The 25,485-nt window shown below is 40.8% G+C and overlaps 1 protein-coding gene across 1 annotated transcript in view; it reads right to left on the bottom strand.

Annotated features, from left to right (window-relative positions):
* ascc3 (activating signal cointegrator 1 complex subunit 3) overlaps positions 1–25,485 on the bottom strand; it is a 169,343-nt gene that overhangs the window by 22,992 nt on the left and 120,866 nt on the right. Inside the window, exons 18-34 of the mRNA XM_056433517.1 lie at positions 24,922–25,086; positions 24,168–24,254; positions 23,775–23,951; positions 21,940–22,165; positions 21,098–21,252; positions 18,376–18,474; positions 18,106–18,274; positions 13,617–13,837; positions 11,671–11,756; positions 11,247–11,413; positions 9,348–9,493; positions 7,396–7,516; positions 6,522–6,664; positions 3,841–3,978; positions 3,113–3,233; positions 2,453–2,585; positions 1,057–1,182 (exon numbers count right to left, since the gene is read on the bottom strand). Coding sequence (XP_056289492.1) covers positions 1,057–1,182; positions 2,453–2,585; positions 3,113–3,233; positions 3,841–3,978; positions 6,522–6,664; positions 7,396–7,516; positions 9,348–9,493; positions 11,247–11,413; positions 11,671–11,756; positions 13,617–13,837; positions 18,106–18,274; positions 18,376–18,474; positions 21,098–21,252; positions 21,940–22,165; positions 23,775–23,951; positions 24,168–24,254; positions 24,922–25,086 — 2,480 coding nt within the window. The remainder of the gene's footprint in view (positions 1–1,056; positions 1,183–2,452; positions 2,586–3,112; positions 3,234–3,840; positions 3,979–6,521; positions 6,665–7,395; positions 7,517–9,347; positions 9,494–11,246; positions 11,414–11,670; positions 11,757–13,616; positions 13,838–18,105; positions 18,275–18,375; positions 18,475–21,097; positions 21,253–21,939; positions 22,166–23,774; positions 23,952–24,167; positions 24,255–24,921; positions 25,087–25,485) is intronic.

The following is a 25,485-nucleotide window of genomic DNA, read 5'->3' as shown; positions in this document are numbered from 1 at the left end:
TGATTAAGCAAGGACAAAAAGTGAATTGTATCTCCAACTACAACTAATAATAATTCAACCATTGATCTTTGTCTATACAGCCCGCCTGCAGTTACAGTAAAGCAAAAATGAAGAGGATTTAGGTGGCATTTAATGATGCTTTCAGATAATTGCCGTATGTTTGTGACTCGTATTGTTCCCACGCTGTGTTGAGGAATCCTATATATATATACATTTAAATGTTGTTCAAATGATTCAGAAAATGTAATTATAAAAGCCTTAACTGAGTCAACACAGAGTGATACCAGGTATTGTTCTTGTTGTTCTGGAAACATTGGAACAAGTGTTTGTATGTTTTCTAACCACAAGTGACTTTTTAACTGCAGTGATTGTACTTATGTCCTTGTATTGTATTATATTTTATATATTGTTGTTGTATTTGTGTTTGTTGCTTTATGGAGTCTGGAATAAAGAAAGATATTTGTAATACATGGAAGTGCTAGTTGCAGGAGTATTCTAATCCTGGGTCTCATTGTTGTGACTTTCAAACAGTTTTTTCAGGCTTGACATTTCAATTCATGGCGAGAGACGGTACAGACTGGAGAGCTACAGAAAGGGAATGATATCAAAGGCCCTGGTCCATGTCCATGTACATGTAGTGTTTACATGGTCAGTATCAGCCAAAGGATGACATCAATGTTATTTGAGGCTCTCTCCCAGTCCGAGACCAACACTTAATCCCTTTCATTGCTTTGCAGAAAATGGTCACACGTTGAATATTGCCCTGAAATCCTAGAAAATCCCAAAATGAGTGTCCTGTTTCACAGACTCGTATTGGTACCCGACTGCTCGGTTTCAAGTCATGGACAGGATGGTAAATGCGGGATGACAGCCGTGCAAATACCAACAGGATGGAATGCTCTGGAATGGTCTCCGTCTACACAGCAGATGTTTGACCGAAGAACATGGCACTCCTCTAAATAGGTTGGGAGAGCGGGACAAGAATGTGTGCATGTGTGTTTGTTTCGTTCTGAACTGAATGGTCTGCTGCCGTTGGTGTGAGCTGCTTTGCCTCACCTCGGGTTCATCACCAGCCGCCTGAAGAAGTAGGTCCAGGTGATGTAGTCCATTGCATCCTGTTTGGATGAGATGGTTCCTGCAGCAATCTCAGCATTCAGATGGTCTGACAGCACACTGAGGAGGCTGGAGACACGACACGCAATCACTGGAGACTTGTTTATTATCAATCAGCTGGAATTCTAAACCTCAATACGTATCCTCTAGGAACAGAAAATAGTCTGTGCCAGCAAGAAGAAGAGTATCTGGTTAGTTGATTTGCTGATCAACAACACATACTTATTTAATTCATTTTGAAGCAAATTTGTCTTAATCTTATTCAAATATCTAGTTATATGTATAACTATATATATATATATATAACTATATAGATATATCTATAGATATATCTATATAGTTTTGCCTATCTGTTTCCAATATATATATATATATATTAATTAAAAAAATATATATATACATATATTGGAATAAGATATCTTGAATTAGATAATATATAGATATAATAATAATAATACTAATAATAATACATAGATATCTTGAATAACATATATTCAAATATATATACTTATTTAATTCATTTTGAAGCAAATTCCTGCATTTTCATGACAAATACATCTATATATATATATATATTTGAATAAAATATCTTGAATAAAATAATATATATATAATAATAATAAATAGATATCTTGAATAACATATATTCATATATATATATATATGTATATTTAATTTCTCATATAGTGAGGCTGTGTATATGTTTAGAAAACCTAAAGTAAACTCATTTAAAGAATGTTTTACCCACCCTCACACAGTTTGTCATAAGGTTACAAGCATATGTTTGAAAAGGGAAATGTATTGGTGGATTTTTTAATTCTTTTATTTCATATTGTTATCCCATATTCTTCATCTAATTCTAATATTAATCACTTTCCATAATTATATCATGTGACTCTCCAGCACAGATCTCTGAGGCAGTACAGCTTATGAAGCAGGTGCTGACAAAATCCTGTTCATAAACGGTTGTCTTTCTGTACTATTACTTCTGTTTGTGTCCGGTCAACAATTTGTTATGCTACATAAAAGTTACATTCCATGTAACTATAAAAATAAAAAAAACCTTCTTCACAGTTTGTTGTGGCCAGTCTGCTCTCATCAGGGATGATGCCTTTAAGAACTGCTGCTATTTGCTCACCCACCAGTGATACTGAACGGGAACGCTCCATCCTGCTTCGATGCTACACATATTCCCCTTTCACTTGAAGGGCAATCTCTTTTTCTTATACTGAGTAACAGTGTGAATACTGTCTTGCTCATACAGGAACATCCTTTCCATGCACATCCCTTGGTCTCTGACATAACAGACAATGGTGGGAGAAGACAGCATGGCCGTTACCTGGACTCGACGGGGAACGGCTCATAGAGGAACTTCTTGTAGAAGTCCTTCTTGATGTCATGGACGAGGATAACGGCTTTGCCCTGGTCATCAAACTGAGGCCGACCTGCTCGCCCCATCATCTGCAGAACATCTACACACACACAGCACAAATATTACAAAGCTGCTCTTCCATCCCATGTTACACCGTTCTTAAAATAAGCTGCAAGAACAATGCGAGTGATTCTTTGATGTCACTATGTTGACTTTTCCAGAATTCCCCAAAGCTTGATTGCAACAGTTTTTTCAATGAGACTATTTCCCTTTAGTCTGTTACCAAGGTTAGGATAAATGTGAATAATCAAATGACGTATGTAACGGGGAAGTGACAAACAATCGTCACGACGACAACACTAGGAAGGGAAAGTGATAAATGACACATGTCACTTAAAACTCTGCACAGCAGTAGTTTAGGAAAGGTCACCATTTTTGCAACATTTTGTCCATGACAGAAATCTCATAAATATACATATATTTCGTATCATCGATATGATATGATTAAAATGTGAAATTGGCGTCAAATGATGCATTGAAGACGAATCACCATTTGAGTTGTTGGCATTACAAAAAAGCGTACCCATACCACATACACAATGAGAGAACACGGCGTGGACTGTGTACCTGTAATGGGGTAGTCCACGTAGCGCTTGGTTTTGCCATCAAAGTATTCAGTTCCCTTAACGACCACCAGGTGAGCAGGGAAGTTCACCCCCCAAGCCAGAGTACTGGTGGCAATCAGAACCTGAGAAAGGATGTATATTATGTTTGTGTATATATATTTCAGACCAAAGGCCAGAGCTTTAAGCTGACCAGCAGAATATATAACAGATCAAATCTGCAATAAAATGGCATCACTGAAGCTGCACAACCCTCTGGTTCATACACATTTTGGTTAATAGATTTCCATGACTTTAAACCAAATTTCCATGAGCAAACATTTTGTGAAATCTCGGTGATAGTGGATTATCCCTGAGCTACTGTTGCTATGGCCACACAACTTTTCAGTCAAGGTGCGTTCACTCGCAGCGTGAAAAAAAGAAAGTTATGAGAGCGTATGCCTGCTGCTTATATTTTGAGCGTCTTTCTTTCAAAAACATATAAATTATTTCAAACTCAGCGTAAATGAACAATATAATAACATTTCCATGACTTTTCCAAAACTTTTCTGATTAAATTGTTTTCAAAGAATTTTCCTGGCCTGGAAATAACCATTTTAAAATCCCATTACTTTTCCAGGTTTTCCATGACCGTACGAACCCAGGATAAGCTCAAAAGTTGTCAACGTTGTTTAGGGGTATGTCGAGTCGTCAGTCCAGTTGAACGGCGTAGACCCGGGAGACAGGTCGTACCTGAATCTTACAGTTGACGAACAGCTCCTCCACCGTCCTTCTGTCCCTCTCGTGCAGGCCGGCGTGATGCAAGCCGATCCCAAAGGCCAGCGTCAGCTTCAGGTTGGAATCCCGCACCGTGGCGATGATCGCCTCTATCTGGAGACGGACCAGAAGCACACAGACAGTGATGACTCAAACAACAAAGCCAAGACAATGACACAGCGGAGGGCTGAGCTGTGGGGTTAATGCAAAAAGGTTAGGTATCTTGTGGATGTTATCCATACTGGTACTCGTATCGATACCGCTTATCGGTTTGGTTCCTTATCGATACTCTTAATTTAGTACCTGTTCTGACCCACATTTTCATGTGTTGCATTAGAGACGCCAAGTGGCGTACAATGCAATTGCATTTTTGTTCTTAAAATGTATCCCTCCTCTCTTATGGTACCTGCACACTAAAAGCGACGAGATTATTTCGCGCGACCGAATCCCATGAAAAGTCAACGTACAAGTCTGTACTGAGTGACTTTTCATGGGATTCGGTCGCGTGAAGAAATCGCGTTGCTATTGTTGTGTATGTACCTTTAGCGTAGTAAGTTCCTTTCCTTCATCGAAGCATACTGCCATGCTACGTTTCCCCTTTATTTGCTTGGTAGCGTTTGAAGGTCTAAGTCTGGTCTCCGTCCTCCATATTTGTGTTCTTTGTCGTTTTAAAAATACATCATTTGACGACAAAGTGTGGAAAAACAAAACAACATTGATAACAACTGATACGAGACTGAATATCCAGCCCCAGGAGAAGAGAGCCGAGGGGGAGGGGGTCTTCGGGGCAGCGCCAGAGGAAGAAAGTGCTGTCGGGTCAGAGAGGGGGTGTTTGAGGCGGCGGTGGTGGGTCACCCCGCCCCCCCCCCCCTCCCACCCGCTGAGAGTTAAGCAGCTATCGCCCGAAGCCTGTCAGTCAAACAGCAGGGAGCTGAGCTGCTACACGGGCCAGCGCGGAGAAGCAGCAGGCAGCAGCACGTGTCGGGGGAACACACACAGAGGCCTCTGCTCTGAGAAGTGTGTGCCTGCCGGTGTTCAGGAGACACAACTGATCACAACTGGATCACTTTTCAAGACATCAGATTTGATTTGAATAATGCTAGAACATGCAGACTCATAGTAAACAGAGAAGGCGATGATTTTAAATCATTGGCAGCAAGTAATGTTTCCACAAGCTTTTTGCTTTTTTCGGTCACATTATAGCAAAGATGAGGAATACTGTCCTCCGGAAGGTCAGCCCTCCACCTGTATGGGTCTATTGAAGACAGTGCATTACACAAGATCTATATGACCCATTTTCTTTGTTTATGGAAATGACGTGGATCACAATGTCTCAAAAGGTACTGAATATACATTTAAAATCTTGAGGCAATTACCACTCCATCAGTACTGGATATCTGGAGTGTTATAATAATATTAGCGTACTTTAATTTTTTTTTTAGCTCAGAGGAGTCATCTGCTCCCATCTTGAACTGATCCTAAGGTATGCACAGACTATGTAATGGAGGATGACACAGGCTTTTCTGGCACAAGTTGGGATGGAATTCCATCTGTAATTACACTTAAACCGGCACTTAGGCAGAGAAAAATGGAGCGGCAGCACCCGGGAATCCTGCGAGCGCCTTGTGTTCCCCCATCGAGTGCCGCCGCCGCCGCCAATGCGGTTTTGGGGTAAACTGGCCCTTTGCAAGGCACTGAACCCCCAGTTGCTTCTTCACTGCAGCCCACTGCTCCTTAATAACTAAGGATGGGTTAAATGCAGAGAACTAATTTCCCCTTGGGGATTAATAAAAGTGTATATTCTAATACCTGCCGACATGAGCTGAATGTGTACGGAAAGAGGTCGAGCAGCCAGCACTGACGGTTTATCACGCTTCAAATCTACGTTTTTTAGTTCGTTTAGGTAGGGTGACCAGATTTGAGTTTGTGAAAAAAGAGGATACTTCGTCGCCGGGGGGGGGGGGGGTGTAGTGTATAGCATGCCGCACCATGACCATGTGAATGCATACAAATGTCACAAATGAAATGAACATCTATTTATTGAACTTTCACAAAACTGCAAAGTGCAAATGTAAAACAAATCTTTTTTGTGGCATTTAGTCCAGCGCTTCTTAAATGTGTCTTGTCAAACAAATAAAAAAGATGTAATGTGCTGTAAACAAGGCAACTAGTGGAGGCGGCAAGGTGCTCAGTGTTGCCAGATTGGAAATGGTGAAGTATCGTACCAAAGGATCAAAATGGTCGTATTTGGAGGATCATTTTCGTGTATCTGGCAACCCTGAGATCGGTCGACCAATGACTGTTCTCTCTACAGTCAGAGCTCGCGCAAGAAGGTGGAACGTAAGGGAGATACCATTTCCAACACTTGTAAGGGCGTAATAACTAGTTTGTGAAAGACCCAGAGAAACACAAATATCCGACGAAGCAAAATCCCGGACGTTTTTGGCATCCCTGCCGGACGCATTTTTTAGGTCTCAAAAAGAGGACATGTCCGGGGAAAAGAGGACGTCTGGTCGCCCTGGCTTAGGTCGCCAAAACATGGACTCTCAATTCTGTGCCTGAACGCATCCTGTGTCGACACAGAGGGAAGAGCGACCCTGTCGCTGCTCCCGCCGTGCCTGTCGTGTGCGTACAGTACAGGCGTTAGCTTAGCGTACCTCTCTCTCGTCCTGGTGCAGCCACTGCTTGGGGTTGTCCTCTGTGGCCAGGAAGGCGATGAGGTCGAGAGCAGACAGTCGGGTTTGCCGCCGGGAGGAGACGAAAATCAGCACCGGCTTGGCGGGGGAGTGGCTACGTATCGCTGTGAAGATGGAAGATGTACACACAAGTTTCACATGCTATGCACTTTGTATTTGTTACGGCTCCAGGAGCCACTGTCTGTCACTCAATCCTTTCTCACTTCCCCACTCAGCTTTAAGGCCATTGTTTAGTCAACTAAAGCTGAAGCATCGTCGATGTGGTATACACTCAAATTCAGAAAACATGAGTAATGTAAGGTTTAACGATGTTTAACTATTTATCAGGGTTCATACACATGTTGACCAATGGATTTCCATGACTTTTACACAACATTAAACCTAATTTCCATGACCAAACATTTTGTGAAGTCTCGGTGTATATACATGAAATGACAATAGTTTGGTTAAAAGAATAAATATTCATATAAATGTTTATTATTTTGATCAAACTGCGTAAATGAACATATGAATATAACAAATTTCCATGACTTTTCCCAAACTTTTGGAAATCGATTTTTTAAAAGGACTTTTCCAGGCCTGGAAATAACCGTTTTAAAAATCCATGACTTTTCCAGGTTTTCCATGACCGTACAAACCCTGATTTATTCATCTGAAATACACACATGTAGTGCATATTGTGATATTATTACTTCGACGTAACACACACGATGAAACGGCTCTCAACGAATGCAAATAATGTTACGGCGGTAAGTTTACCTCAAGCCTGCCACCGGCAAATCAAATGCATAAACGGGCATAAAGCACGTGCACATGGCGGACGGGGAACAGTTACCTTGGAAGGTAGGCTTGTTCATGCTGGCCATGCGGGGGCAGTAGTGTTGCCCGGGGAAACCGTGGATGTGAACTTCCAGCGGTACGGGGCGTACAGACGGACGGAAGTTAAACAAACCCACCTGTCAGAAGAGAAGAGGGGGAGGGGGAGAGAGAGAGAGATTTAATGCAAGCAGCTGGCAACATGAAGCCCCATCTGGTTGTAATGCAAACTGTCCGTCACTGTCACTGAGGCCCAGAGCAGCCGGCCCCTGCTGGACTCCGCTGTGTTGTGTTTAACCTTTGACCTCTGCAGCGTGTGACCACAGTACAGGAGGTCGTAAAGAGTACAGTGCATTTATTTGGTGTGCGCGTTGTGTGTGTGTGTGGGGGGGGGGGGGGTGAGTGGCTGCTGCATATCGACAGACATCTTCAAAAGCCAAGCTAACGGATCGGGAAAAGCTCAGATGTACGGATGGCGGACGGCCCTCTCAATGTGTCTACGAGGACGCACAAAATATCTCTACAGACATTACACACTGATTTATATTTAAACTAGAATGGGCACTCGGTAGAGCGCATACCTTCGCATATCACAAGATTGGGCATTGAATTATGAACATTTTGGGATTAGTTGCATGCCAATTGGACACAAATGTATCGTGCTATGGTAAAAAAAATAGTTTGACCTTTACATGAACTTGACCTTGACCTTTAACCCGATTGATCCCAAAATCTAATCAAATGGTCCCCGGATAATAACCAATCATCCCACCAAATTTCATGCGATTCAAGAACATTTTGACCTGTTCATGACCTTTGACCTTGACCTTTGACCCGATCGATCCCAAAATCTAATCAACTGGTCCCCGGATAATAAACAATCATCCCACCAAATTTCATGCGATTCGGTTCAATACTTTTTGAGTTCTGCGAATAACACGCATACAAATAAATAAATAAATAAATACACGGCGATCAAAACATAACCTTCCCCATTTTCAATGCGAAGGTAAAGATGCAAAAAGGAAACTAACAAGTAACGAAGATCATTCTGGAACATTAGCAGCCTTTTGTGGCAAACACATTCATTCCTGATGCCAAACAGAAAGGCCTTCAGAAGACATTTTTAGTCTATAAGTTGACCTCAGAGATCATCACGATGAGAAAGGACATTCAAATCTAACATGCATTTCCCCTCCCGATGGTACTGAGACACCTCTACTGGACCCAAATGGTGGGACATTTGACCCAACAATGGTGGCTGACAGCTCCACCAAAAAACTGTGAGTATCATCACATGAGTGGTTCTTTCAAATTATAGTCTTATAGACCGTTGTTTAAAAAAAAAAAAACATCAAAACAAACATTTTAACAAACCCATTTTCACCCATGTGTTCGGGCCGAGAAATCATCAAGTTCCCAGATAATAAACAGTAAATGACGACAGCTTTATTGTGAAGATGCTGGCCAAAGGGAATAATAAAGAGTACACTGGCCTTCGGTCTAAAAACATATCAATACTTCTCCCGTGTACCGTTTCTGATGCTCTCGGCATCCTCTTCCCTGCAGTCATTCCTGGTGATTAGGACTTAAGCAGGGCATCCAGACACACGATGATTGCAGAGATAAACTACAACATTTACTGCGGCCCCAAAGTATCTGTTCATCTTAATTGCTATTATTATATAGACATTCAATCAGATATCAAGAGGCAGGCAAGCAAATGAAGCAAAGAAATACAGAGCCAGACAAAGACTGTGGTTTTCTGGCTGGAGGGTTCTTGGTCCACAAAGCCAAGCTCACTATTCCTTGTGAACATGATCCCTCCGTCTAACCGAAGAACAAGGAGTCACCAAGTACGCAGAATCCACCGGCAGAGTACTACTAAGCCACATTCTGCTGGTATGTGGGGGGAAAAGACGAGTACTGCAGCATGTGCTGGTGCCGGGTTTTTTTCTTCGGATATCTGACCTGTTTGATTCCCAGCCAGTCGGCGAGGTCTCGAGCGTTGGCCAGCGCGGTGGACAGGCCCACGACTCGGACGGTCTTCGATGTGTGGGAGGAGATGAAGTTGGTCCGGGACACGATGACCTCCAACACCGGACCTCTGTCCTCACCTGCGAACAGGACATGAGGGTACAGTGCAATCAGACGATTATTATGTTTAAGTGCCTTCACACTGGTGTGGGTTTTCTGATATAGAACATTTGGCAGTGGAAATGTTAGCTGCTGACATACACATATACAGGACTGTCTCAGAAAATTAGAATATTGTGATAAAGTTCTTTATTTAAAAACAAAAATGTCATGCATTCTGGATTCATTACAAATCAACTGAAATATTGCAAGCCTTTTATTCTTTTAATATTGCTGATTATGCACAGCTTAAGAAAACTCAAATATCCTATCTCTAAATATTAGAATATCATGAAAAGTATACTAGTAGGGTATTAAACAAATCACTTGAATCGCTAATTAACTCGAAACACCTGAAACACATTTTCAAATGTTTGATTTTGTTTTGCTGTTATAAATCTTTTTTTTTACTTGGTCTGAGGAAATATTCAAATTTTATGAGATAGGATTTTAGAGTTTTCTTAAGCTGTCAGCCATAATCAGCAATATTAAAAGAACAAAAATATTTCAGTTGATTTGTAATGAATCCAGAATGCATGATATTTTTGTTTTTTTAATTGCATTACAGAAAATAAAGAACTTTATCACAATATTCTAATTTTCTGAGACAGTCCTGTATACACATATATATATACATATATGTATATATACACACATATATATATATACATATATATAAATATACAAATATATATATACATATATATAAATATACAAATATATATATATATACATAAATATATATATATAAATATATATATACATATATATATTTATATATACACATAAATATATATATACATATATATATTTATATATACATATATATACATAAATATATATATACATATATATACATACATATATATATTTATATATATATATACATATACAGGACTGTCTCAGAAAATTAGAATATTGTGATGAAGTTCTTTATTTCATGCATTCTGGATTCATTACAAATCAACTGAAATATTGCACTTTTATTCTTTTAATATTGCTGATTATGAAGAAAACTCTAAAATCCTATCTCATAAAATTTGAATATTTCCTCAGACCAAGTAAAAAGATTTATAACAGCAAAACAAAATCAAACATTTGAAAATGTGTTTCCAGGTGTTTCGAGTTAATTAGACGATTCAAGTGATTTGTTTAATACCCTACTAGTATACATTGACCTTGATATTCTAATATTTAGAAATAGGATATTTGAGTTTTCTAATCAGCAATATTAAAAGAATAAAAGGCTTGCAATATTTCAGTTGATTTGTAATGAATCCAGAATGCATGACATTTTTGTTTTTTTAATTGGATTACAGAAAATAAAGAACTTTATCACAATATTCTAATTTTCTGAGACAGTCCTGTATATATATCTACATACATACACATACATACTGTATTTTGCATAAACCCTGTGAACTGCTGCAATGTGTCTAGAGGGTTCTGGGTTCCCATGTGTGAGTGTGTGTGTGTGTGTGTGTGTGTGTTTGCAGTTCTACATGTTGTCCGCATGTCTGTCCTCTGGCTTCCTCCCACAATCATAGGTCATATTAAAAAACCTTTCTTTTTGTGGCATCTTCTCCATTTGTGGATCTTTCTGGTTCAAACTTAAAGCTACTTTTGTTAAGCAAAATTGGATCGGCACAAACTCATGGCCATGGGTTTTAATCTTTAAAAAAAAGGGGCGTTGACGAGACATAACCCACTCCGGGTCTGCTGTGGACTTCTTACCCAGCAGGTGGATCTCGTCGATGATGAGAATGGCTACTTTCTGGACGTAGCTCCTGTTCTGCCAGCTTCGGCTCACTCCGTCCCACTTCTCCGGCGTGGTGACGATGAGGTCGGCCTGAGCGATCGCTCTCATGTCTGGAGTCACGTCACCCGTCAGCTCCACCACTCTACACACAGGCGAGAAACAGGAAACACACTTCAGCCTGCTCATTTCTGTCACTAGTCCTACATTTACATGACAGGAGGGCATTTACATATTTATACAGGACCTTCACGGCAAGTTAAGACGTAAATACACATGCAGCTTATTCTTGACTTTGTAAACCCCTACATATGACAGCAGTTCATGCCAACTCCTTGATGTATCCTGCCACTGTGTGATGTCATCCATCACTTACTGAGAGTAGATTCTGTTTTTACTTACTTCTTCCCCAGTTGCTCTTCAAACCTGACCTTCCAGTCCTCGATCCTCTCTCTGACCAGGGCTTTCAGCGGGGCGATGTACACCACCTGAACACACAGCGACAAACATACATAAATACAACATTAAAATGGGGAGAAACACTGGCAGGTTTCCCTCAGCTGGATGAAAATGCTCATTTTATTAGCACGACTTCCCATGTTGGAGCATCTCCCAGCATCCCTTCAGGAGGTGGTTTGCTCAACAGCAACAGTACATTGAATAACTCACTGGCTTTATTAACAATACCACTTGGGCTGCCTTTACATATAACATTGAATGATTTTCTAAATGACACTTATAATGAGCTCAAGAAATTTTTTCTCCAAATATCATAAAATGGGTTGATTCATTCAAACCCTGGTGCACAAGGAATTGGTCTTGTTTGCCGTGGTTTTCACATTCTTATGTAATCAGCAGCAATTCTCAGGGGGGGCAATTTTTTTGATAATGATTAACCCTCCCAAAACCACAGAACTTCAGACAGCTGTGTAGCTTCATCACAATGCCATCAAGTCATGTGACTCCAGTCAGTGTGATGGCTGTGACTGAACACCGTCTGTGAGCTTGTAGTTAGTTCAGAAGCAGACAGACAGTCTGAGGCCGTCTGTGAGCTGCTGTCAGTAATCCAGCTCCTGGTCTTTGATTTGGTGATTTTTTCAACAAGATATAATAATTATAATAATAATAAATATGACATCACCATTTGTGACTCCTGCATCTTTGCTTTTTCAAATAATAGAAGAAATACAATTTCAATCACTTTCAAGTAAACCAGATTGCTCCATCAGACAAGAAAAAAGCTCAATGTTGAGCTTTTGTTTTGAAGGGCAACAGCAGAAAAGCCGAAATCTCGGCTGTCGCGCATGTGCAGGCATAACTTGTTAATGCCGTAACGTAAACATTTACAAGAAGGTACAGGCATTACAACATTTATTTATTCATGACTTAGTTTTATGTCTTTGTACTTTGACCGTGTGTAATAGGTGAAGTTATCAATAACGGTCTTTCTGCATTTCCCCTGCGCCTCACCTGTAGTCCTACGTTCCTCTTTTAGGGAGCACAGCTGACAACACGGCTGTCAGAGAACCCGTTTTCAGGCGTTCATTAAAATCAGGCGGAGATCTTTTCTGACGTCGATAGTCAGGAAGAAAACGTTTCAGAAGACACTTTCAAAAATGTTCGAGAATGAGGAACAATGTGTTTCCGATTTTATTTCCATTTTATTTTGGAGAGCGACAGGGAACGTCTCCGAGATCGACCGGTCGATCAAGATCGACGGGTTGGCGACCGCTGCTCTAGGAGGTCCTAATTCTATTGTTGCCAATGTGTCTTCATTGTTACACCGACCGAAAGGAGTCTCTTTCAAAGAAATAATCGAATCGCTGCTGTTGCCCTGAGCACCGGCCATCTCGACTGAATACGCCCCTGTCGAAGCTGTATGACGTACTGAGACGCTTTTACGTCGATTACTGATGACAAGACCTGGAGGGGCGAGTCCTCCCGGAATCCATAGAGAATGCATTGAGAGCTCTGTTTTGTGAAAAAAATGGGTTTAACATGGGAGTCAATGGGAGAGGTCTGGGGCGATTTTCATTTCGCCCAAAGTCGCCCAAGAAGGGGCGGGGCCATTTGAAGCACGACTTTAGGCTGACTGAATGACTGTTACCTGATTGGACAATGACATACAGAGGCAGATCAGACGGTCTAGTGGTAGAATGCGACTTTTTTTCTTTTCTTTTTTTCTTCTTTTCCCCTAGGCAGTGCGTCGCCCCAATCTCCCTTATGGACAAGCCGCCCCTGATCAGCAGTTAGACGCAATTTTGATAAGTAGAAAAGTCATTCAGCCCCGACACAACACTTCCCCTTGAAGTCAACAGGGAGAGACGGACGGAGCCGCCGAGTCAAACCTTAGCGTTGGGATACATGTTGAAGACCCGGAACATGGCCATTTCTGCGGCGATGGTTTTCCCAGAGCCCGTTGGCGCCCCCAGCAGGACGTTGGTGTCGCTGTGATAGAGCGTGTGGAAGATCTGAGTCTGGATGGGGTTGAAGTGGGTGAACTTGTACAGGCTCTCGTACTCCCGGTTACACAGAGCCGTCACCGGCAGCGGCTGCAGGTCCAGCAGCTCTGAGAGGGGGGAGAGAAGCGGGAGAAGATGAAACCGGGTTCGTATGGACTCACGGTGGCAGCAGTAAAAAGAGAAAGAGTTGATTCAGAACAGGAAGTATGTTTGAAAACATTCACTGAAGGTGACCCTTCATGTTCCTTAACCCTCCTGTTGCCTTAGGGTCAATTTGACCCCATTCAATGTTTAACCCTCCTGTTACCTTTATATTTACTGACATATTTTACCCTTGGGGTCAATTTGACCCCAGCAATTAAAACCTCCAGAAAATTATTAGAATTAATATTGTTTTCCAAGTTTAAGTGTGAGGTACTTTATGTTTGTTTGTTGACTACCTAAATATCCCTTTAAATATATATATAAAAGTTGATATTTCTTATATGTTTGACACAGTGAAAAACAGCCTGGGGTCAAATTGACTCGAAAGAATACCGACATTAAACATTGAATGGGGTAAAATTGACCCTAAGGTAACAGGAGGGTTAAAAAAAATAGTTCAAGTCATGCAAAAAGCAGACTTTAAAGCACATCAAAATGAGGATTCAAACTAAAAGGGTCAAACTATTTTTCGAATTCAACAGTATGAGAATCAGAGATCTTTATATCTTCATATAAAAGGTTCTAAATAATAAGTGTGTAGCTTAAAGTCAAGCAATAAAAACCACACAATATCCGAACAAACAAAGACAGATTGTACACCGTGTATAGGAAACACGGCGACGACAACAATGCGGCCGACATTAAAGTAAGTAGTGGCTGAGGAAACGTTGGCTCAATGCACAATGATTCATGCACTTTGATGAAATGCAATTAATGTGTTCTGCAGGAATATGTGGACATGAGAATAACACACATGTGTTCAAGTGATCAGCAAGTGCAGATCTAATCAAAGAAAACCAATACGGATTCTTTCAGCTTCTTCAGTGAAATATAAAAAAAAAGTACAACTAAGGAAAGTTCTGAAAAGTCTGTCTGCTCCTTCAGGATGAGCACAAGGTCACATCGTCAGACAACAGGTGTATGTCCACAGAGAGGATTAAAAACACGGCGATAGGATTAAATGTGGGTTGGTTAAATGACGGACATGCCGTGCCCGTGTTTGTTTTGGTTTTCAGGCCCTTCAGGGCGTCCTAAGTTCAATATTTGTTTATCTCTTGTTGCATATGCCACGATGTATGTCAACAAATAGGCTTCAGAGTATTTTGGCATCAACTCTCTCCCTGTTTCAAAAAGTAAATCAGTGAAATGACACTAGCTCGTCACATCATTCGTATTCACACTGCACTTCAACGTGTGTGGATCAGAGCGGCTAACGAATGTTTCCACTTCCAGAAGATCTGGCTCTGTGCGGCTCCGGCATTCAACGATGAAAAGCTTGTCCTCCTCCTGATTTATCGACAAACTGTACACAATGTTCACTTCCGTCTCATTCGGACTTTTAATACGTTGGCTACAGCGGAGTTTTTTGACGCATCTTTTTTCCCAGTTGACACCAATCTGCAAGGTATAAAACCTGGTAACCCCAATAACTGCACCACGACATGAATGATGCTTAATCACCTCCAACGAGGCAGGTTACATGTGTGTCTGTCTGTCAGCTCCATTACTGAGCTTGGTAGAAAGGTGGAGCATGGGCTAAGGAAGAACCCATGACCGAGGGTCCAATGCACAAGTTATTTATTCACAGTATCCTATTTCTCTCTTAACATCCACAGAAATGGAATGGGACTACATGACGTTCTTTGAAATGTTGTCAAAAAAAACAAAAAACATATATATATAATACTACATTGTATATATATATATATAAATACATAAATATATATATATATTTATGTATATTAAAAATAAATATATTTAAATATAATACAAACATATAAAAAATATATATATATGTACTGTATATTAAAAATAAATATATATATATATATAATACAAAAGTATATATATATATACATAATAAAATGTTTTATTTCATACAACATTATATATATATATATAAATATATATATATAATACAACATTATATATATATACAGGACTGTCTCTGAAAATTAGAATATTGTGATGAAGTTCTTTATTTTCTGCAATGCAATTAAAAAAACAAAAATGTCATGCATTCTGGATTCATTACAAATCAACTGAAATATTGCAAGCCTTTTATTCTTTTAATATTGCTGATTATGGCTTACAGCTTAAGAAAACTCAAATATCCTATCTCTAAATATTAGAATATCATGAAAAAGTATACTAGTAGGGTATTAAACAAATCACTTGAATTGTCTAATTAACTCGAAACACCTGCAAGGGTTTCCTGAGCCTTGACAAACACTCAGCTGTTATAAATCTTTTTTTTAACTTGGTTTGAGGAAATATTAAAATTTTATGAGATAGGATTTTAGAGTTTTCTTAAGCTGTAAGCCATAATCAGCAATATTAAAAGAATAAAAGGCTTGCAATATTTCAGTTGATTTGTAATGAATCCAGAATGCATGACATTTTTGTTTTTTTAATTGCATTACAGAAAATAAAGAACTTCATCACAATATTCTAATTTTCTGAGACAGTCCTGTATATATAACTATATATATATAATACAACATTATATATAGATATAATGTAATGTAATGCACTTGCCAAGGAGTGATATGATCTTGATGTGTTTTATGCTGTGATTGACTCTCAATGAGGGGAAACGTGGTGAGCAATAATTTGCTGCTTTCTTTCCTGCAGTCTGGAGGAGTGAATGAGTAGAGTATGGCAGGAGTAGACGCTTTCCCTCTCCAGTCCACACAGGCTTTTAGAAGTCTCTGTGCAGCTTCCAAACAGCCGAGTCATTATGTGTTGATGAGCCGCTTTTTCAAGACCAACTGTTAGTTACAGTCGCTGATTTTAGCCAAAGTATCCGTTGGCTTTGGCCAGTAAAAGATCTCAGTGGAAGCTTAGGTTTCCTTCACTATATAAAAAAATGCTTCATCCATCATTCATGTCTCTGCTAGTTTAGTCCGCAATTTATTGCCCAATTTCTATGTCTCAAATGACCAATATGTCTGTTTCACATCCATCTGTATTGACAATTCAGCAACAACACACGTTTCTGAAGCAACCAGTTTGTACACAACAAGCAGCCGGAACTGGTTACTGAAATTTACATTTGACTGTTTTATAGAAACCTCTGTCCACATTAAAAAACACTGAATATCAACTTACCTTCTTTTCCAGACACATAAACAACCTTATGATTGACAGGAGGGATGAGCCTGAATCTTTCCCATCTAATGAGCCAGTCTCACAGTTGCATCGCAGTGAAGAGGAAAGGATCATTCATCAATCATAACCAACAGCGTTGCTATTTCCAAGATCCAAGAATACCCCTGGATTTATGAATCAGATCACGTAAGAACGGTGCCCAATCGGAGTGCTATAAACAGCTGTTTGCGGCACTAATTTATTTATATATATATTTTATTAAAAGAAAACATTTGAAAAAAGCAATGTTTACAGATCAGCTCTCGAGTGAATAAAAGTACTACTGATGTGAATGAATGTTGGTGGTGGTCGGAGGGGCCGTAGGCGCAGATTGGCTGCCACGCTTCCGTCAGTCTGCCCCAGGGCAGCTGTGGCTACTGATGTAGCTTACCACCACCGGTATGACTGTGTGTGTATGACTACTGGTCTCTGAACTGTAAAGCGACTTCGAGTGTCTTGAGAAGCGCTATATAAAATAAATGATTATTATTACTTTAGTAAAGTTGTTCTACTTCCACTCCAATATATTTCAGAAATATTTAGGTTTGTTTTTCCCCATATTTTCCAGCTGTACTTTACTTTTTACTTTTCAGATTGTAATAAATAAATAAATATTCTGTAAAACAATTTTCTTTTTGCATTTCACTATTTGTCAAAAAGGTCCAATATTGCTGACATAATGACGTATCAGCCACAGGAGACATTTCACTCCTTTGTTTTACTCTCGATTCTTTAATTGCATTTAGCTGATAACACTTTAATACTCGAAGGCTTTTACTTTGTAATAGATGTACTCAGTCGGGCTCTGAACAAAGCACGGCAGCAACTGGAATCTAACAGCTGGAGACCTCAACGTCCAGTCCACCAACTGTTGGTGGTACTGGAACTAGCAGACTCAGTACTGGGAAGTTGACTCGAATCCCTGTTGTCACATCGTAAACGTGAGTGAGTGAGTGAGTGTGTGAGTGTGTGAGTGTGTGTGTGTGTGTGTGTGTGTGTGTGTGTGTGTGTGTGTGTGTACCAGTGTGTGGGGGGTGTCTCTCGGGTAAGATGAGGTTCTGGAAGTTAATGATGCAGATGGCCTCGGCCCCGAGCCATCGGTCAGACACCACTTTGATGTAGTACTGGGAGGGCAGCGGCTCAAAGATGGGGATGGTGAAGACTATATGCTGAGGCTCTCCTGTCACCACCTGCAAGAAGGAACACACACACACACACACACTCATAAATGTACAGGAAACAAGATTCAGCCACATTGTCTGCCGAAGTCCACGGCAGTAAAAGAACAAACCTGTTTCTTCTGTAGGAGGAAGTGCTCAGAGTGGTAGATGTGATCATTGATGGGATCCTCCACCCACAGCCACCACGGCTCGCCCACCGAGCCGTGGACCTGAATCAGTGAGGGGGAAGAGCTCATCACTCTCACTCTGCAGTGGAGTTCAAATAAATCAATCCAAATAAAACAAGAAAACATACATTTTCCACGTGATGAAATCGAACAGAACAGTCTCGCTTATATATATGACGTAAATACCATTGTCAACCTCATTTTATGAATTAGTGCCGAGGCTGTAGAGAGTTGTTGATCCAACTCGATGGTTATTTAAAACTCATTTCTTGTGATAATATGCACCACGGCAAAAACATCTGCAGCCGGACGAGTTTGAAGGTCGAGCATTTCTTCCTGATCCTGAACCCTGTGTTGTAAGAGAGTCCAGTGTCAAACTATTATGTTTGATGTTATGTTTTTTTTATGGAAACTAACATAAAGTAAATATTCCAGTTTAGGACTACTGATTGGTTTCTGTTTTCTTTCTCGTTAAGAGTACCAATAAAAAAGCGAACTAGAACGGGCACTCGGTAGAGCGCATACCTTCGCATATCACAAGATTGAGCATTGAATTATGAACATTTTGGCATTAGTTGCATGCCAATTGGATAAAAATTTACCGCGCTATGGTAAAAAGAAGATTTTGACCTTTCCATGACCTTGACCTTTGACCCGATTGATCCCAAAATCTAATCAAATGGTCCCCGGATAATAACCAATCATCCCACCAAATTTCATGCGATTCGGTTTAAAACTTGTTTTGTTATGCGAGGAACACGCATACAAATAAATAAATATACGGAGACCAAAACATAACCTTCCGCATTTTCAATGCGAAGGTAATAACAGGGAATATTTGGAATATGGGCAACATGTATAAGACAAAAACAATGCTAGTGAAATCTTAAATAATCCACACCCTGTATTAAAGTAATGTAGGACACATAAACAATACTCACAGGGCTCCTCCAGTATTTATCATAATGTGTCAGTGCGGTATGTGTTCCTGGGTGCCATCGGGGAGGCGGCTCGTGTGTCGGTACATGTGGCACGGCTCTGCAGCCGGATCAGGGCTAAGCCCGGCCGGTCTATCATTACCACTCTCCCATGATTGAAGCATGCATTGCTAATCGGACATAAACATTCATCTTCGTATTCCGCCCGCGCTACAATGAGCTTCCTATTCCGCCGCTCAGACTCCATGACAAACTCTGGGACTAAGCTTCCGTCTGCCCACTGAGGTGGGACACGCTGGCGAGGGGTGGAGGCATTCTGGCTCTCGGGGACGGATGGGTATATTCCATGCCTGTAGGAATAACAAGGTAACGGGAGCAGATCTCCCTTTTCTCCATCGTGGACATGTGACCATGACAACACTGGCTGTGTCCCCGAGTAGTTCTGGTGCTCAAGAGACGGGAAGAGACCAGCCCTGCCTGGACCCTCTTCTTCTGAAATCAATATCTTTTCTCTTATTTCGCCACACTGAATCATTATATCAGTACTTATATATTCGGTGTTCTTGTGTACCTTTTGCCGTTTATACATTTGTTGTCTGATTTTTGCTTCATTTTAAAACCCTTTCAAATGACTTGGTACCTGGCAAATTCTACTTGTCAGATTTCCCAGTTTATTGACCGGTTCATATGACGATAGAGGACTAATATTGTGGGCTATATATTCATGCAGGGTCACACAATACAGCGCTTTTAGAATTGTTACTCAGCACCTCAGAATGCCATCTGATGACAATCTCCGTGATGGTCATTGTGGCTGCAGATACTTGACTATATTCAGGGCCTCTTGACCTCACCTGACCCTCCGTGTGACGAGATGCCTTCATTCTAATAGGTATGAATACTACGACTGCCATGACGAGTTCTCCCGAATCACAAAACATGGGTATCTAGATAGTTTGGGTTGAATCTGTTCACGATTTGAGATGTCAGCCATGACATATATTACAAATTAAATGAATGATCGTGTTTTTGTAGAAACAACGTCACAGATACCCTGGATCAGGTGTCGGGAACCTATGGCTCGCGAGCCATATATGGCTCTTCTGGTGACGGCATATGGCTCCCAGACAATTTTGAGTTGGAAAAAAAAAAAATCTCCGCCCGCCACCCTGTAATTTTCTCTATCACGCCAGATTACAGCAGAAGTAATTTAAGGTCCTTTTCTTAAAGACGTCTTTGTTCTTTTATCAAACTAAACGTCTGTTATTGATTCGTATGAGAAGCGCTATATAAAATAAATGATTATTATTATTATAGTATCTAACCAGCAGCATGTCATTTTGTCTCTACGTGTCGCGTTAACACTTCTCGGCTCGCCGTCTCACGCACATCGGGGCGGAGCAAAGAGAAAAAGTCACCTGCACCGCCCCCCCCCCCCCCCCCCCCTGTAGCATCATGCAGCACCAGAAGTCGCATTAAAAGCAAGACATATTTAATTTATTATACGTTACAAATACTATATGGCTCTCAATGAAATATATATAGAAATATTTGGCTTTTACGGCTCTCCCAGTCAAAAAGGTTCCTGACCCCTGCCCTGGATGATGCACCTCACTGTCACTGCCTCGGAGCTGAGACTTTCTGTTTACATTACACGTGACTATCACTCACATAGTGCCGTGTTTCACGTCACAAGTGGTCTCATCCCGTGTGTCGTCCATGTTTACCTGATCGCTCCAGCGAAAGTCGGGCGTGACGACGAGACGAACCCGTAGGACGGTGCGTGTGATTGGCTGAATGTTGGCCTCCATCGTGATGGCGGGGATCTGGTGGACACACTGTTTGACTGCGAGGCCGACGTTGACGTGGTGCAGCATGTGACCTGGGGGACGTCGTACCAGGTATTAACATGCGTTTCGTGTCATATTCAATATGCTGTAATTCATACAGATTACAATACATTCAGAAATAAAGCCAATTTTCCACGGCAGCTAAATTCAGTATTATATATATATATATTTATACAGCACTAATTTCCGTCCAGCAACAAGAGAGACGTGTCAGGCTCACCACTTCCTGCAGCTGTTTCACAATAAAGAGGGATTATACCCTCTGAGCCACCTCGTGGTCCATGCCTACAACTCATTATTCATAATTCCTCTCATATTAATTGAATGTGTTTATGTAACTCTGTAACGCTGTTCATTCTGGTCACATGACATCTATTGCACCTGTTCATCCTGGAGAGGGATCCTCCTCTGTTGCTCTCCTAAAGGTTTCTTCCCTTTTTTCCCCCTGTGAAAAGTGTCTTTTCTATTTCTTTGGAGTTTTTCCTGATCCGATGTGAGGTCAAAGGTCAGGGATGTCGTATGTGTACAGATTGTAAAGCCCTCTGAGGTCATTTGTGATATTGGGCGATACAAAATAAACTGAATTGAATTGCTTTTAATTTGAAGACATGTCAGAGACATGTGGGGTCTATTGCCGTATTTACTAACCCGATGCTTGTTTGCTTTGTGCCAGTGTAGTTTAGAATCATTTGTACAGTCGGAATATCAGTTGTTTTTACCAATCTCATCCTTCTCCATTTCCTTTAGCTTTTCCACAGTGAGCTTCTTCTCCTCCAGGCGGTTTAGCACAATGTGGCTAAGATTGTGGAACTGGCGGAGAGGGTGGCCAAAGCCCCACAGACGCTTATCGATCATCTTGCAGAGGGTGAGCAGTCGGTAGGTCATCGTCGGCCACCGCTTCCTCAGGGCAATCTCAAACAGGGCCCTGACGATGCGAGCAGCATTCTGGAAGAAAACAGAAGGAGTGGGGGGAGGGAGAGAAAAAATAAATCAACATCAATCCCACAGGTACATGCATTACTGCTGCAATGATAGACAGTCATAGTTTTTAACCGTAAACTTTGGCGCTGGAGGGAAACACATTTGGGAATGGAGCACAAGTCACCGGGAGCAGCTGTATGGAACACTGTGCTGTATCGCTGGTGATTAATCACGTGTGATCAGGAGGAGGTCTGGCTGGGTTCAGAAGTCCAGGTTGGCCACAGCTGTGCACTGACGGATCGCTAAATGTCAGTTCTGGAAGAGAGGGTCAGGTGGCAGTGTTGCTTGCTGCTACACTGCTCTAAGTGTGGTCAGGCTGTGATTGATTTGGTCAGGTGTTATTGTGATCCGATTGTCTTGTAGGGTCTGAATGCCCTCCAGAGGGGCGTTATTGGAATCTGTCTGTGCTCCGGTTGATAGCTGTGAGAGGTGAGACCGAGTCTAGCTGGACACGGGAAGGCCTGAAGCCTGGAGAGAACAGATGTACCCAACACGGATCCTGTTGATCCCTGTTCATACTCTTCGGATCCACATAGACATGTTGACCAATGGATTTACAGGACTTTTCCATGACCTTTCCATGACTTTAAACCACATTTTCATGACCAAACATAATGTGAAATCTCGGCGTATACATGAGTATACCTTAAAGGACACTTTTAATCAAACTGTGTAAATGAGCATTTGAATATAACAAATGACAATAACTTTTTTAAACTTTTGGGATTTTTTTTTTTTTCTTCGTTGGTCGCTTGAGTTGCAGATGTAACTTTAAGGTAGTCCAGGAAACTCCAGGAATGCAGACACTCTGACCTGGAGGAATGAGCTCCTCTGGATATCTAACCTGGTTGGTTCTATTACACATCATCAGGGACGATGTGCAGCGGCAGTGTTGCAAACTGTATGCACAAGCCAACATGCTGGCACGTACATTTCACATGTGTACAGAAGACGTTAAAACTGCTCTGTTTAGAGCCTACTGTACTTCTCTGTATACAGCCCACCTGTGGTGCAGTTATAGTAAAGGGAAAATGAAAAAGATGCAGGTGGCTCTCAATGATGCCTTCAGAATCCTGCTCAAGCTTCCGAGATGGACAAGCGCAAGTCAGATGTTTGTGAGCCGGAATGTTCCCACTTTTCATGCTGTTTTGAGGAATTTTATGTATAAATTTAAATGTCGACTAAGTGTCTCAGAGAATGTAGTGATAAAAGCCTTGGCTGACCCAGCACTGAGTGATACCAGGTATTCGTCTTGTTTCTGGAAGCAATGGAACATATGTTTGTATGTTTTTTAATCCCGAGTGATTTTTTGGCTGCAATGGCTGGACCGGTGTCCTCGTATTGTATTTTATATATTGTTTTTGTATTTGTTGTTTTATGGACCCATGAGTCTGGAATAAAGATATATTTTTATATATATTACAAAAACTGATATCCAACACAGCATCAAAATGAACAAGAAGCATTAACCAGCAACTGCATTAAATGGCCAGATTGAACCATGATGCTTTTACCAACTGATATATTGATATTTTTTGTAGTGTGTGTGTATGTGCAGCTCGTGTGCCCTCACCTGGGCCACGTACGACAGGTCCGAGATGAGTGAGAAGCTGTCCACCTCTCCTCGGCTGATGTACGTCTGGAGCAGAATGTTGACCTTGCCGTAGCCGTTCTCCACCCCACCTGCAGCCGGCAGCTCACAGTAGTTACACATCAACTGTTCCAGCTCCTCCATCTCCTCATCACGGACCTGCCAACACACGTCGAAAACACGATGCAGTATTCATATTGACATATGTCGGCAGACCTTAAATATAGACTTACGATAACAATCAGTTTTTGCTTGGTGGGGGATTACAGCTTTACAATGAGTTAATAACTTTCACTGTGGAAGACAATGAAAGTGAAGTATGACTGAAGCTCTGACAGCCGTTGTTGTAGCATATACATGATGACATCATCGCACCTTAAGCTGATCGAACTCTTCGGCCTTGGAGACGATACTGAGGATGTCAGCTTCTGTCCGCTGAGAGTTGAACAGTTCATTGAATGTCTACAACGGAGGAGGGAAAAGGAATAGAAGGGGTTAATGGAGTTTTGAACAGGACAAGTCATTATGATGAACACGCAATATAACGTTTTGTTTGCAAGCTGACAGTACGATAAGACATGAAACATATCTACTCGCTGAGGCATTAAGCAAATATCGTTCTTCGATAGAAAGGAACAGGAAACACAACATTGTGAATGTGTAAATAAACACATTTTATATTGTTTTTTTGTCTTGCCAACAGATCTTAAAAATAACATAAATTAACATGATTGCTTAAGTCATTTCTTTACAAAAAATGTATCATTCATTTCTTGGGTCGGCGCCTGGGTCCACCTGACGTAGAAGTGATTCTACCTCTATAGTGTTGTATGTGATGTAGAAGTGATTCTACCTCTATGGTTATTCTACCTCTATGGTGTTGTATGTGACGTAGAAGTGATTCTACCTCTATAGTGTTGTATGTGACGTAGAAGTGATTCTACCTCTATGGTGTTGTATGTGATGTAGAAGTGATTCTACCTCTATGGTGTTGTATGTGACGTAGAAGTGATTCTACCTCTATGGTGTTGTATGTGATGTAGAAGTGATTCTACCTCTATAGTGTTGTATGTGACGTAGAAGTGATTCTACCTCTATAGTGTTGTATGTGACGTAGAAGTGATTCTACCTCTATGGTGTTGTATGTGATGTAGAAGTGGCTGGCGGTCCTGCCCATGTCAGTGGAGGCGAAGTAGCCAGTGCGCTCTTCGAAGCGGATCATCTTTGCCTTATCCAGCTTTCTGCCTGACTCCACCACGAGCTCCTTTCTGTACAGCAGCAAGGACGGATCCATCTATAAAAATAAATATAGATATATGTTAATTACTTAGCATATGGGATTGAGACATTTACACAAGAGGCTCAGTCCCTCAAATGTAATATAATATATATATATATTCATAGTTGTACAATTTGTATTATATAAATATATATATATATTAGGGCTGTGAAACGATTACAATTTTTAATCGGGTTAATCACAGGTTTTTGTGGATTAATCATGATTAATCACATATTACCGATATTCTCGGTATATTTTGTGAGAACATAGAGATTTATGACAAAAGACGGATATATACATTTATACATTCTTCTATACAATGGTGCTGCAACTCAGCAGTTATTTAGCAGTTTTCTTCCATATGGAACATTAATACATCTTCATCCTAAACAGAATGTTTAACCCTCCTGT

Source organism: Pseudoliparis swirei, chromosome 16 (assembly GCF_029220125.1).
Source record: "Pseudoliparis swirei isolate HS2019 ecotype Mariana Trench chromosome 16, NWPU_hadal_v1, whole genome shotgun sequence".
NCBI lineage: Eukaryota > Metazoa > Chordata > Actinopteri > Perciformes > Liparidae > Pseudoliparis > Pseudoliparis swirei.
Note: the sequence above shows the minus strand (reverse complement) of the source record. Positions and strands in the feature narration are given on the sequence as shown.